General features: G+C 51.1%; 4 protein-coding genes across 4 annotated transcripts; all 4 read left to right on the top strand.

Annotated features, from left to right (window-relative positions):
- Positions 1-52: 52 nt before the first annotated feature.
- LTHEOB_4902 (uncharacterized protein) lies at positions 53-882 on the top strand (the record flags this gene model as incomplete). Its single annotated transcript, XM_035513988.1, has 2 exons — positions 53-714; positions 768-882. The coding sequence occupies 2 exons, from the start codon at positions 53-55 to the stop codon at positions 880-882; spliced, it is 777 nt and encodes a 258-aa protein (XP_035374344.1).
- Positions 883-1,462: 580 nt separating this feature from the next.
- On the top strand, positions 1,463-2,056 carry LTHEOB_4901 (uncharacterized protein; the record flags this gene model as incomplete). Its single annotated transcript, XM_035513987.1, has 1 exon — positions 1,463-2,056. One exon carries the CDS (start codon positions 1,463-1,465, stop codon positions 2,054-2,056), a length of 594 nt encoding a protein of 197 aa, XP_035374343.1.
- Positions 2,057-3,588: 1,532 nt separating this feature from the next.
- Positions 3,589-7,420, top strand: LTHEOB_4900 (Nacht and ankyrin domain protein; the record flags this gene model as incomplete). Its single annotated transcript, XM_035513986.1, has 6 exons — positions 3,589-3,607; positions 3,747-3,830; positions 3,880-3,904; positions 3,955-4,512; positions 4,564-5,616; positions 5,752-7,420. The coding sequence occupies 6 exons, from the start codon at positions 3,589-3,591 to the stop codon at positions 7,418-7,420; spliced, it is 3,408 nt and encodes a 1,135-aa protein (XP_035374342.1).
- Positions 7,421-11,287: 3,867 nt separating this feature from the next.
- On the top strand, positions 11,288-12,617 carry LTHEOB_4899 (uncharacterized protein; the record flags this gene model as incomplete). The annotated part of the gene is made up of 2 exons (XM_035513983.1): positions 11,288-11,914; positions 12,006-12,617. 2 exons carry the CDS (start codon positions 11,288-11,290, stop codon positions 12,615-12,617), a joined length of 1,239 nt encoding a protein of 412 aa, XP_035374341.1.
- Between the last annotated feature and the right edge of the window lie 1,216 nt (positions 12,618-13,833).

The following is a 13,833-nucleotide window of genomic DNA, read 5'->3' as shown; positions in this document are numbered from 1 at the left end:
TACCCTTTTCTCGGAAAGACACACCTTACATCCTTCCCGCATCCCTGCCACCATGGGCGTGACCATCTCCAAAACCTCGGAACTCTCGCCAATCTCATTCGTCAGCACCCTCTTCGGTTTTATCGGCTTCGCCCTCACAATCGCAACCTTCCTGCGCGTCACGTGGGAGAACATCCAGACCTTCCTCGGCGCCTCGACCCAGATCTCCGACCTGCTAGGCAACCTCAAGCAAGGGTTGTACGAGGAGCGCGCCCACCTGCGCAAGGTGCGCCGCTGGCAGCGCCGCCGCGGCAGCTTCCAGGGCAGCCCGCGCGGCGGCCCCGACGAGAAGAACAGGCGGAGGAGCGAGCACTGGTACGGCGACGGCCACAGCTACCACGGCTACTATCCCGACATGAAGGACCTGCACGACGACGACCAGAGCACCCGCGTCATGCGCGAGGCCGTGCGCAACATGATCCGTGACTTTAGGGCCCTCGAGCAGCCGTTCCTGAGGGACGACGTCGAGTCGAGGTTCCGTGACCCGCACGTGAGGAACGGCGAGGGCTATGCCCCGTCCGACGACGAGGAGTATTACAAGACCGAATATCGCACCACCGGCTACAGGGAGCGCTGGTTGTGGCTGAATCGGAAGGGCGCAGTCGTCGATATGATGTCGCAATTGTCGAGATTGGAGACGAGGAGAATTGCAAAAGAGGTCGGAGAGGCTTGCTTGTAGGTTTTCAGCGTCATTCCATGGGAGTGCGGTCAGCTGACTTTTCGTGCAGAATTGTAAGAGGCATGGAGAGGGACTTCCAGGTCATGGACGACCGGATCTGGAACCTGGAGCAGCGCATGTCAAGAGTGGTTGGCCTTCGGCGAGTAGAACCTCCGATCCAGTGAGAGGATGCTGAGATTACGAGGTGGTGTCGGGGCACAGCTGTGGAACTGACGAGAGCTCCTAAGGAAAAGATATTAGAATTTGCCCAAACCAGGGGTCTTTGGGGACAGGGCCCGTCGTTATCAAAGCCGTCTTGTGTGACAATTAACGAGAGTATTAACCCTGGTTCCGTTGGACGGTGTCATTCGCCCTGTGTATCTTCGCAACCCGCGCAAACGACCGGCTGCGGCAAATTACCAACGTAGCAACACTAATGATTTTCCCCACGTACCAAATATACCCCAGATGGATAGGCTACCATCCACAACTGGCGCACACTTGCACAGGTCATCAGGATCTTTGTACCACGTTAAACAGCCTCTAGCAAACAACAATTGTCATCCACCATAAATGTTCCCAGCCGCCTGATGCAGAGTCCACGCGGACAGTGTCTCATTTTCCTCGGTCTATTCATCAATTGGTTTCACCATCATGTTCTTTTTATCAACTCTCGCTCTGATGTCTGCAGCACTCTTGGTGCGGGCGGATTCAACAACATCTTTGATCAATTCAACCATCACGAGTACGAGCACCCGCACCCGAATGGTCGAATTAGCAACATCTTCGGTACAGCAACACCCCCTCTTCAGCACTTCTCCAACACAACCAGAAACGACCTTCCTAACCACTACCATCTCACCCTCCTACACCTCCACCACAAGCGTCTTCCTAACCATCACCCAGACGACACCCATCAACAGCTTCACCGGAACCTGCAACACGATAGTCACCACCATCACCAACGCCCCCACCGTGACCGTCACGGCCACTCCATCATCATCCCCTTCCACAACCCTCATCACCACAACCGCCGACGCCGCCGCCGCCACCGCCACCGCCGCCCAGAACACCACCACCTCTTCGGCCTTGCCCTCTTCCTCCCCCTCGACCACCCCGACGCCCATACCCCCGATCACCACCACCGAAACTTCCGTCGAAACAGTCCTGCCGAGCACGAGTACGAGCACGAGCACCACCATCTACACGCCTGCGTCATACCCGCCTTCCAACGGTACCCTGACGGCGGCGGCTGGGACGCCGACCGTGCAGACGGCTGGTGGCGCGATGCGTGTCGTCGTCCGTCTGCAGGGCTTGACATTGTTGCTGCTTCCGTTGGTGTGGGCTGTGGGGCTGTAAGGCGGTAATGGAGGGGGGTGACGGTGGGTTGGAATTGGTCGTTGGGGGTGAGCGTGAGAATGGGCCAGTTGGGGCGTGTTAATATGGCGGGGAGGTGCGAGTGCTGTGTTGTGTGGAGGGTTGTCAAGGCTGGGGTGTTTGTGAGAGTCGCACGGATAAAACCTTTTTCCTTTCTTTTTTAATTATTGCATCAGTTAATGGGAGCAGAAGTGGTGTAAGTTTTCTTTTTCTCCTTTGCGATAGCTGTTGCCTTTCCTTGGTCATGCGGGGGGCGATACTGGGTGTTGCCTGGAGTAGGCTCTTTTCTCAGTATATTATATTAATTCACAGGCTGCGTTATGCCTACGTATGTGATCAGGATGAGTTTAGTCTCACTAGAGGCCCCCACCCAAGGTCTTTCCATCTGTGATGGACAAGGCAACAGATAGCTGCAATGCGATGGGGTGCAGGTGGAAATTCCTGGCCTCTTCCACTAACCGCATGACAGAAACTCTGGGCTATTATCTTGCAGGTCCCTTTCTTAGCAAGCATACAGATTATTTTCCCCTTTCCTGTTTCTAAAGTAAGCGCAACTGGGCTGTGCAGCGCTGTTTACGAGCTGACTGTGCCCTAATCTATATTGCATGTGTTGGCTGCCCGACGCTATTGGCGGTGGTTCGAAAGGATCATGCATGACTTCCTCTACAATATATGAAATGTCGCTCTCGTCCTACATCTCCCTTCTCCTCCTTAAGAATTTTTTTTCTCGCTTTCATGAGCGTGTGACCTGCTGGAAGGACTGGCACACAGTTCCCGATACCGCTCACTCTGTGTCGCAGTAATTTTCGGCAAGCGACTTCAAGCCCCCAATCTATTTATTAATCCTGGACAGCCCAGCCTTGCGAGACAGTCATCCACCCCTGTGGCTCTTCAGATTATCCCGCACGAGGCTGCCGTTTCGTTGAGCCGCCTATGCTCGGGATCGATTACTCCTTTTCAGAACACGCTTTATGGGCATTGAAACCTGCTGCTTGTCTTTCGAAGGTAGAACTGTGGCTTCGAAATGTCGGGCTTAGAGGCCTTCGGTGCTGTGGCCGCCGCTATCCAGCTATCTGTGTCATTTCTTGGGCACCTCATGACCATCAAAAATGCATCGAAAGAGCGGACCAGACTGTTCGAAGAGGTGACAAGTCTAATGAATATTTTGAATGCCGTCAGAGACGCTGTGGATCAAGACGAGAAGCAAAATGCCGCCATCGAGACCCAGTTGAAGAAGCCGTTGGCCAATTTCAGTCAGAGCCTGGAATTAATGGGGGAGAAACTATCGAAGAGGTCTCGTCTTAGAGATCTCGGATGGCCGATTGAAAGGAACGAAGTCGAAGCATCGCTCCAGGCTATCGAGCGTGTCAAAACCACGTGCGCTTTTTTTCTCGGATATTCCACCAGGTACTCTTCACTCAAGCCTCTTTAAACGCTAGAAGCTGATTGGAGTCAGACAATTGACAAAAGAGGCCAATGAGAAGATGCGTAGCCTGGACGAAAAAATCAGCCCGATGGTTGCAGATGTAGCCGGTAAGTCTCCCTGGAGTAGCTTTACATTTTGATAAAGGCTTATTTTGATTAGAGGCCAAAAGACGAGAAATGCTTGATTGGATCTGGCCTCCAGACTTTCACCACAGGCAGCAAGACAATCGCAACAAGCGGCACCCAGGTACAGGGTCAGCGTTCCTCAGCAATCCAAAACTTCTCGAATGGATTGAAGGATCTTCCAATATCCTCGCCTGTGTTGGCGGGCGTAAGTTAAATTCCTCTTGAGTTTGGGACTATCACTGACGCCGAACTAGCTGGGGTTGGCAAGACTTTACTTGTGTGAGTCCCAAAACAAATCAGGTCCGTCTCCCAATGCTGACTCTACCCAGTTCAATCTTATACGATCATCTACAAGATAAGTACTCAAGTCTGGATACTGCAGTGGTTGCAGTCTACCTTGACTTCAATCAACCTGACCACCACAGCTGGACGGCGCTTTCTGCCAGCTTTGTGCGGCAAATGGCCGAACTCGGAACAGGCCCCTCTGGTGACCTGATTGAAAAATATCAGTCAAAAACTGCCAATGGCCTTAAGGCTACAGAAGAGGATTACAGAGCTGTTCTGATGTCTCAAATATCTTCGTTCGCCAGAGTATTCGTGCTGGTAGATGCTTTGGACGAGGCAAATGAAGCATCACGCGCTCTGTTGCTTAAGGAAATGGCAAGCTTGCAAAAAATATGGCCAAAGGTTAAGTTTTTGTCCACTTCAAGGTGGTTTCCTGCCATTCCAAATGCAACGAGGCTGGATGTTGACACCGATGAAGAGGACATGCGCAAGTTTCTTGGGAAAGAGCTGGAGAAAAATGATCACTGGGTCCGCGAACGCAATCTCCCCAAGGAATTCATCAACAGTATGCTGAATACAATAGTCAAAGCTGCCCAGAGAATGTAAGAATGGTGGAGAATCTTCCATAGAAACTTGGCTGATCTCTACCGCAGATTCTTGATGATTCGTCTCTCTCTTGAGGCTCTTTTCGAAAGCCAGACGCGGAGAGAGGTACAGAAAACACTGGCGAAGCTACCAGACACCATGGACAAGGCATATGACGATGTTATTAATCGGATCCAGAGAGACAGTAACAACAACAGAGCCTTTGAAACTCTTACTTGGTTACTTTACGCCTTCGAACCTATCAGCGCAAACGGTGTTCGACACGCCCTCGCTGTTGACCTGGACGACAAAGCGTTCTTTGAGGATGACCTTGTTCCAGAAACACTGTTACTGAGTTCCTGCAAGGGGCTCGTCGTCATCGGACAACAGGGCGGCCTGCTGCATTTCTCTCACGAAACAGTGCACAATTACTTGAGGAAACATGAGCATAAACTTTTCTCCAACTGCCATACCATGCTGGCTGAGAAATGTTTGATTTACCTTTCGCATGGGGAGGTTCCTCATAAGCTGCAAGGGGGAGGGACATCATTTTTCGAATACGCCTCCCGAAACTGGGGCTCGCATGTTCGAATGGCGGGATCCGACAGCCACCTGTCAAAAAAAGTTGATGCATTCATTTCCGACCACACGAAGCTATCACGCAGTGTCAAGTGTATTGATATCCTTCAATATCGGGCTGCATATCACCCAGTTCATATCTTGGCACACTTCGACTTGCGGGAGATCTTCGAGGATCAGATCCGCATCGACCAGTCGCGAGAATTACTCAAAGACAAGCATGAGCGAACGACATTATTCTTTGCCGCCGAAGCCAATAGCCCGGCTATTGTGGAGCTGTTAATAGGCAGGGGTATCGTTGACGTGAACCTCGCAGACAGGCGAGGTTTGACTCCCCTGCTGATTGCACTTCGTCATGGCTACACCGAAGTTGCGAAGGCTATCATACACCATCCTCGGCTCGACCTTGAACGATTCGACACTCGAGGGTTCACACCATTGCATGAGGCGGTAGTGCGGAAGAATCATGAAATCCTGAGACTACTCCTGAACAAAGGAGTGAACATTGCGGCTGAAACCAGCTCAGGAAAGACTGCGCTTGGGTTAGCGATGCAGGACACTACAGACTTGCCTTTCCAAGACGGCAAGCCGCTGGGAGATGCCGCTTTACTCGAGGCAAGTTTTTCAAATGGTTGCTGAGCCCCACTGCAAAGCTGACGAGTATACGAACAGAAAAGCATCCTTGCCAATCTGATTGTCAGCACCGACATCAAAACGATCAATCGGTATGCCGCCCTTGCAGACGCCACGAAATTCATGACGCGAAACGACGTTTTGGAAGCGCTACTCACCAGGGGCGCCGATGTATTTTTCCGTGACAGACATGGCACCACGGCACTTCACTGCGCCGCAAAGACAAGCAATTGGAAAGCGACAAGGCTCTTGCTGCAACACAACGCCGACCCGAATGCTCCTGATCTTGATGGAATGACACCGCTTCATCTTGCCTGCAAAAACGGATCTGCAGCAGATGTACGGCAATTGGCTTGCGTCATGACCGACTTGAACGGCCTTGCAATCCATAATAACCGGGGGGTAACCGCTTTATACCTTGCGGAACAAAACGGCTTCCGACAGATCGCCGAATATCTTCGAGAACGAAACGCACAGAGCATATCGCAAGCCAGCATCGTTGCGACGCCGGTGGTAGATCGCACAGTGTCAGCGGCGTCCTCAAACCTTAAGGATCGGAGGCGAGCGAACGAATTTGTCCTCGCAGCTGAGGATAACAACATTAACAAGATGACCAAAATGAGGGACTATGGAATAGACATCGAGTCGAGGATTACTGGAGCGGGGAGCGATTACACCGCTCTGCACAACGCTGCCTATTACGGCCGTGTGAAAATTCTACGGTGGCTACTAAATCTCGGAGCTAATGTCAATTCTCGAGATTTCCTCGGCCGGACCCCGCTTTTCAGAGCCTGCATGAATGACCAACGTAAAATCGTTGATATCTTGCTCGATCACGGCGCTGATCCTGACGCGCTGGACAACAATGCCACACGTCCGTTCGAAGCTGCCACCGACGAAAAAATCCGCAGGCTGTTGCGCGAACGCAGTGCCATAAGCCATGACCCCGAATGCTTCAGTGCGCTCCACAAAGCCGTCCGTGATAAGGATGTCGACGCAGTAGGACGGATCATCGAAGGCGGAGATCACGTAACCCAGATGTCATTCGATGGAGACGGAAACACCCCGTTACACTACGCAGCCATCAACAACCTGGATCAGATCGTCAGCGAAATGGTAACCAAGGGCATCGACGTGGACCAGGTCAACCGATACGGCCAAACGGCTTTGGACGCAACAGTGTCTCGCCGAGCTTTCCACAAAGCAGAATCCGATACATCGCGCCGGATTGTCGAGATGCTTGGGTGGCCGAGCTTCCGGAGGGACGGAGGGCTGAACTTCGTGCACCGCATCGGACCAGAGTTTAACAAAATACCTTTGCATTGGGCGGCTGAGAAGGGGAATCTGGCACAAGTTGAGCTCCTATTGGCCTGGGGTAGTGACCCCAACCGCCCAGACAGATTCGGGGAAACTCCTCTGCACTATGCAGCCGAGAACGGCCATACAGAGGTCACGAAGCGCCTGATACCAGTCACGGAAGTAAGAAAACTGGATAAGCAGGGATTTACTCCGCTAAGGAAGGCACGAGAGAGAAACAGGGCGGCCACAGTGCGCTTGATGCTTCCTTTTTGGACAGAGGCAGACGTACGCGCCACGGACGCACAGAAGAAGTCATTCAAAGACTGGGCTATCGAGCTAAAGTTGTATGATGCCGAAGCCAAGGTTTGGGTGAATTTGCCTTGTGATATGAAAGAGCCACCGTTGCTAGACTGATACGGAGAAGGTCTGCAAATTGTTTATATCATTCTTTGATTTCTCTTCATTAATCGACAGTTTCTCTGACGCTTGCCACAAACCATTTTCTGGTCTCTCTTTTAGTACTTCTAAATAAAGCATATGTATACTCTTAAGAATGAAAGAACTGATCATGCTTCATTTGGCATGAGGGATGTACTGAATATCACGTCGAACATAAAAGCATCTGGCAGCTGGTATATGCTATGATAGTTGGAATCTACCAGCAAGCTGTTGAAGACTACATTATCTAACTCTTACAAGGGAAGTCATGGAGGATACAAAGCACTGCATTTAGCTCCCTCGGCGTTGGTTTTCCCGTGGAGCAATACCGGCAGAATTCGCAAAGAGCAAAACGAGGCCTGTGCTTACTCGCACAAAAAAAAAAAAAAGCAAAACGTACAACAGCCGGGATTCCCCAATGGTCACCCACTTGAGTACTAATCGGCCGGTTCGCAGCTTAAGTACGGCTGAGCGGACGGGAAGCCCTGCATTCTGCGACCTATGGTCGTACGTGAAAGAACGTGTTGTTGACAGCACTTATTATTCCCAGTCAACAGACAGTCGTCTAGCTGTCCATTGCGAAGAGATTAATTGACGTGCGTAAAAGGTATGTAGTTAAGCGTTAGTCTAGTTCGCGGTGTCTCTTACTCTTAATGAAATCTCCTTGACATGACGTTCGTAACATAAGGCCATGGGGGATTTAATTTAAAATAGTCGTAGTTGATTATTGTTGTATGTCTCCCTTAGATACCGCAAAGCTGGGCCCTAGAGTATACATCACTTGGTGCCAGGTAGCTTAGGAAAGCCATGTGGTTGTAATTTTGAGAAGTGTTTTATTCACAAGGAAGGATCTGTAAGGACTCAAGGTCGCACCGATCCACCATACCAACTTTTCAAAAAAAAAAAAAATCCGTTCCCACGCGCTGTGTGAAACGAATTGCAGGATAGATCATATTCTTCCTATCGCTGATTTTCATAGATGTGAATCTTGGCTGGCATACCACAAGATTTGTGCGACTCATCTTTTATTTCGATTGGGCATGCATTACGACCACGAGGATTGGCCACGAGCTCGTCACAAAAAGCAAAGCCTCTTTTTTTTGGCCTGTCTTCAGCCTCGATATCACCTTGTTACCCCACTTCTCGGCAGAAACCCAGACCAATCCGCGACAGGGTGTTTCTTGGGATCAGATTTTGGGTCATAGTACTGACTTTGCAGAACCCAGGATTGGTCGTACGTGGCGTTTGCAGGAATATTGGCGAGTTCAGACAGCTGGAGCTTTGTGGAGCATATCAATAGGAGTTTAGAGGACGAGCAGGAGTATACATAAAGCCATGCGGCTAAATCGCTTTGGAAAATTCATGAAAGTAAGGTGGCTGTGGGCGGGGTTAGTCCTGTAGGTACGCCTGCAACGTGGCCTTTGAGGAACCCAATGAGATGAGTTCGTAGGTGGAGCTTCGGTCGCGTGAAAAACGCTGGCCCTTTCTGCTCTGGCCTCGGCCTTGTTTTATTTTTATCTCGAGTTACATTTCTTGACATTGAGCGGCCAGGAGGCCAATCCCACTTCGCAAAGTGTCTTTAGGGTTGTTTATATCACTCTGGAGCATGTCTTGACTATTTTGCGCCAGCATCGACTGTCAGACCGTCAACTTTTCCGACGCCGACTAGTGTACTCTTGAGTTTAGCTTTTCTCATAGTTATCTGTTATTGCAGTCTGGCGTGGGACCCAGTACTTTCGCGCAAGTGCAATGCTAGAGTTCTATCATGATCATCGCACGGCGGTTCCACCCCTCCCACCAGCACGATTGCCGCAACATCCGATATGCTAAATCCGTTCCACTACACCAGGTCCCACAATTCACCACAAAGCTCAGCCTCGTTATCGTCACTAGTCTCCAAAGCTGATGCCTTAACCCCTTGCCGCCGACCTCACCAATCAAAAACAAACATATCAGCTATGGGGCCTTTTGTACTCCCCGACCCCACACGACGTCTGCAAAGACTCAAGGCAACCTCTGCAGAAGTCGACACGCCCCTGCAACCTCTCTATGCACTGACGCCTTGGCCATCACGCCCGCCTTCTCGCCCCCACACATATCCTTGCCAGCAAGAAACCATCGCCGTCGTGTTCATTTCCAACACGCAGGACCAAAACATCTCACACAGGGTTTCACGTAGACGTCTGCCTGGATGGCCTTCTCCGCACCATTCTTGTCAGATTCCATTGTCCATACAAGAGTGTTAAGGAAATATTCGCCTCTTTCAGTCGTAATACATCAACGGTTGCCTAAACCACGGTAGCCTTCTTCGGGTCGAAGAAGGAAATGAGACGACCAAGAGGGATACTGTAAATATAGAGCTAATACTTTTTGCGACCCCACCCTGCAGATCCGTCAGTTCAGCCTTGCCCCCGAGAACACCGGGTGGGTCGGTTTGCGGACCCAGCCACAATTGACAGCCAATACGCTATTGTTTACAGAATTAACAAAGCAAGGCTGTTCAAATTTTCACTCAGCTGGACCGGAATGTTCCAGTTATCTGCATGGGAAATCAGCGTTCCAATTATACAACCGTCCCACGAGCGCCTAGATAAGTCCAGAAGGTAAAAATAATACTCGTCACAGCCATCCACGAATCTATAAATCCACTAGGCTCGGCTGCACTAGTATTTCAGCCTCTCTGATACTGTTGAGCTTATTCTCTATTCCACACAAGTCATTGACATGGATTCTTCCGACCTCTCCAATAGTGACCCATACTACGAGATATACACCGGAGTCTGGACAAATTGGTCGAAAGGGTCAATCTTTGGGTGAACTCTTACCCTCCAACGGCGCGATGGAGACCTCCTCATTGCCTTCGTCGCACTTTTCGTCACCATTGTCGGCACCAGCTTCTGGAGACTTGCTTGCTTCGCTCTCCATAGCCCTTTCTCCTCCGAAGCCTCGCGCGACGGCATATATCATCAAAGACAAGCCATCTTGCGGAATTCCGCCAACGGTGCAAGTGGCCTTTGGCATCTGGTGCGGGCTTTGAACGCGTGGCGGAAAAGAGGGGTCAAGCCCTATCAGCGCATTTTACCCGTCATCACCTTTGCGACACTATGTCTGGTCATCTTCGCGGCAGCCAGCGGGCTTTCATCACGCGTGTCTACTGGGATGGGTAACGAAGTGCTGATATCTAGCCCCCTCATAGGAATTTCAACCGGGAGCAGCCTTGCATCTCCAGAGTTTCTACAAATCTTCTATCCCTACACGTCACGGAGCTACAGAGCTTACTCAACATATGCACAACAATGCTACACGAATGAAACAAAGAGGGGTGACTGCAGCGTCTTTGTCAAGCCTAGGCTTGAGGCTACGGTGGATCGGAACGCTTCCTGCCCGTTCGACCCCGAGATTTGTCGGAGCTCAACGCAAAACATACTTTTCGATTCGGGATTCCTCGATACCCACGAGGATTTCGGAGCCAATATATCTCCAGACCTGCGCTTCTCCTACAGGAGAACATTGCATTGCGCTCCTTTGAAGACCGAAGGGTATAAGAAGGAATTCCCCGCATCGGAAGAGCGACAGTATCGGCCCCCGTATCCCCCTTTGAATTGGACAAAACCGCCGCATACAAAGTACTACTACGGCGCGAATTCACTTGAAGATGACGATCCCACATACGAATACAGCACTGAAATCGCCGATGCGTTATGGAAAATGAAGACAGCATCGACTTCTTACAGTCTAGGGTGTGTAAGAAGTATCTATTGCACAGTGATATTCGCTAATGAGCCACGTAGGGTGCGGTCAATTTACGGGGCTAATGGTACGATCCACCCAAGCTCATCTTTCATGCCAATCGAAGCCTTGCAGCGGGTAGATGCGGACAGTGTTCTGGTATTTCTCTCGGCCAACGAGATCGCATACAACACAAAAGTGGACGACCCTTGGTACTCATCCCACACTCCCTACTTCGAAGTGGAAGCTGGAGGCTCAGGTGACCCCTCTCAGAACCAGACGAACATGTCTTACTTCCGTGATGAGCCGGCTTCCGTCCTGGGGTGTGCGATTCAAGAGCAGATCTGCAACCCGAGGCTTCCAGAGGACCGCCGCTGCACCCCTCTTGCGGGCGCCTACGACAGAGACGCCAACGCCGCCAAACTTGTCGAGAGCGAAGAGGAGAAATTCGCACTCGAATGGCAACTATGGGCGCTTTTCTATATGAGCACGGAACTTTGGGTGATCCTCCGGACTCTCGGCAGTGCCTCTCTGGCTTCAGGGGACAGTCTATACGACGGCATCCAACAAGGTCTTCCGGATAACCAATGGCAGCTGGATGTTGAGCGTTGGCATTCAATCATGCTGGCCACCCTACAGGGGCAGGCTGTCGACGTCGCTGAAGGGCCTCCGGATGCCAAACTGCGGGCGGAACTGGCCAAGCCAAGCAACAAGAGGGAGAGGGAGCTGTGCAAACGGCAGGTGAGTAAAGCCTATCCAGCCTTAGCTGGTTTCCCTGGCAGGGAAAAAAACCAGTTGATCACACGGTGACTAACCCCGAAGCCCCCAACAGCGAATCCTCTCAACCGCACACTCCAACTTCTCCGTCTTCTTCCTCGCCTTCATCTTCACCACCGGCGGCCTCATCATCCTCCTCTCCTGGTTCCTCGAGACCATAGTCGCCTTCTTCCAAAAGCGGCGCAACCTTGACTCCTACTCTCGGCTCGAGTGGTGCACGAATGAGACACTCCAGCTGCAGCGCCTCGCGCACGAGGAACTCGGGATGGGCAAGTGGGAGGGCTGCGACGAAGACGTGCCCGTGACAGAGAAAGGTGAGAGGTTGGCGGTGTTGGATGTGTCGGACTTGAAGCATCCGCGGTTGCGCGTGAGGCCGCTCGGGTGGGAGGAGATGGCGGCTGTTGTTGTGAAAGCGGAAAGGCACGGTGGTGAGGGGAACGAGGGCATTGATACGGGGAACAACACGGACGATGGTGGTGGTGGGGAGAAGGGAACGAGGTGCAGCGTGGAAGCGGTCGAGCAGGATGGCCGGGTGTCACCTTTGAGTACATTCGCTCCGCCCAGACTCGACGACGAGGATACTTTTCGCGCAGCGACTATCGCGGTAGCGCCGGATGTCAATAGAAGTGGCCTTGGTAACGGTGGTAGTGGGGAGCATGGTGCATGAGAGGATGCGCCAGCAGTTTCCGGACAAGATTATGAAAAGCTGGTTGTACTCAGCATACTTTTATTCTACTGACACGCACCAGAACTTTTGGGTAATACCAACATTGGCATGACCATTGAACCCTCATTACTTTACCCATAGCGGAAAGGAGACAAAGTAAAGCACGCCAGTTGCTCCTAATTCTGTCCTGCTATCCATATGGTGTGCTTTTCTCAAAAACTTTGCCCGCAAGGCCCGGCATATGAGCCAAACAATGTTAATTTAAGAATCACCCGCAAAGTAACCCCGAACCCACAAACCAGACTCACCTGACCGCATCTGACCATCATTCCTATACCGGCGAGCGTAATTTCTCCGTGCTCACCAGAGTCACGCCCACATCCGCCTCGCCAGTGCTCTTCCTTGGTATAAAAAAGCGCTTAAATATTTCTCAAATGCCTTCAGCAACGGAGACACTTCGAGTAATGCCCTAAAGTGACGGACGATGAGTCAAAAGATCGAACTCTGGGATTGGGGACGATGGAATAGTGACAAAGTGGTGACCGGAGTTGCGAGAGTGGCTCTGAAGCCGTCAAGGGATGAGGAAGACCGAAGACCAATCTTCAGGTTTGATCAAGTATGCATTCATTGCTGATATTCACTACTATTTGAAGAAAGCTGCACGGCAGTTTCAGCAGGAAATGATGGGAATGCCCGTTGTTGGACATTTGCCGCATAATCTGTAAAAAAAACTGGACGACATACGAAAAAGTGAGGCCACCCCTGGACCAGGCAAGTAATGACTTTAGCTTGTCAGTCAAAACAAAGGGGAAAGAATGCATGTTGTAGATACAGCTATACGAGAAGAGGACAGTATTTAAAAAATTTCAAGATGTTCCCAGACCAGGCAAGTATGTTCCGGTGATGCATTCTCACCCCACCGGCCCCGCGTGCGGTGCATGTTCACGTGGGGCACCTGCCTGTGTTCTCGGAGCGTTGTTCACCTGCATCTCAGCAATGACCTTCGTTGACATAAAAGCAACGTCTTTTCAATCGTTTTGGATGACAGCAGTTAGGACAGCCAAATGAACATGTAGAACATGGTTTTGCAACTGGGGGAGTCCTGCGTGTTTTTGGCCTATAAAGTAAGTATGTGCGACGGACGAAACCTTGTTTTCCACGTAATAAACGCAGGTGCCTGCATGAACACTCTTTAGCAAGCGGAGGGATAAATGCT

The sequence above is a fragment of the Lasiodiplodia theobromae genome (genome assembly GCF_012971845.1).
Source record: "Lasiodiplodia theobromae strain AM2As chromosome Unknown scaffold_13, whole genome shotgun sequence".
Lineage (NCBI taxonomy): Eukaryota > Fungi > Ascomycota > Dothideomycetes > Botryosphaeriales > Botryosphaeriaceae > Lasiodiplodia > Lasiodiplodia theobromae.
Note: the sequence above shows the minus strand (reverse complement) of the source record. Positions and strands in the feature narration are given on the sequence as shown.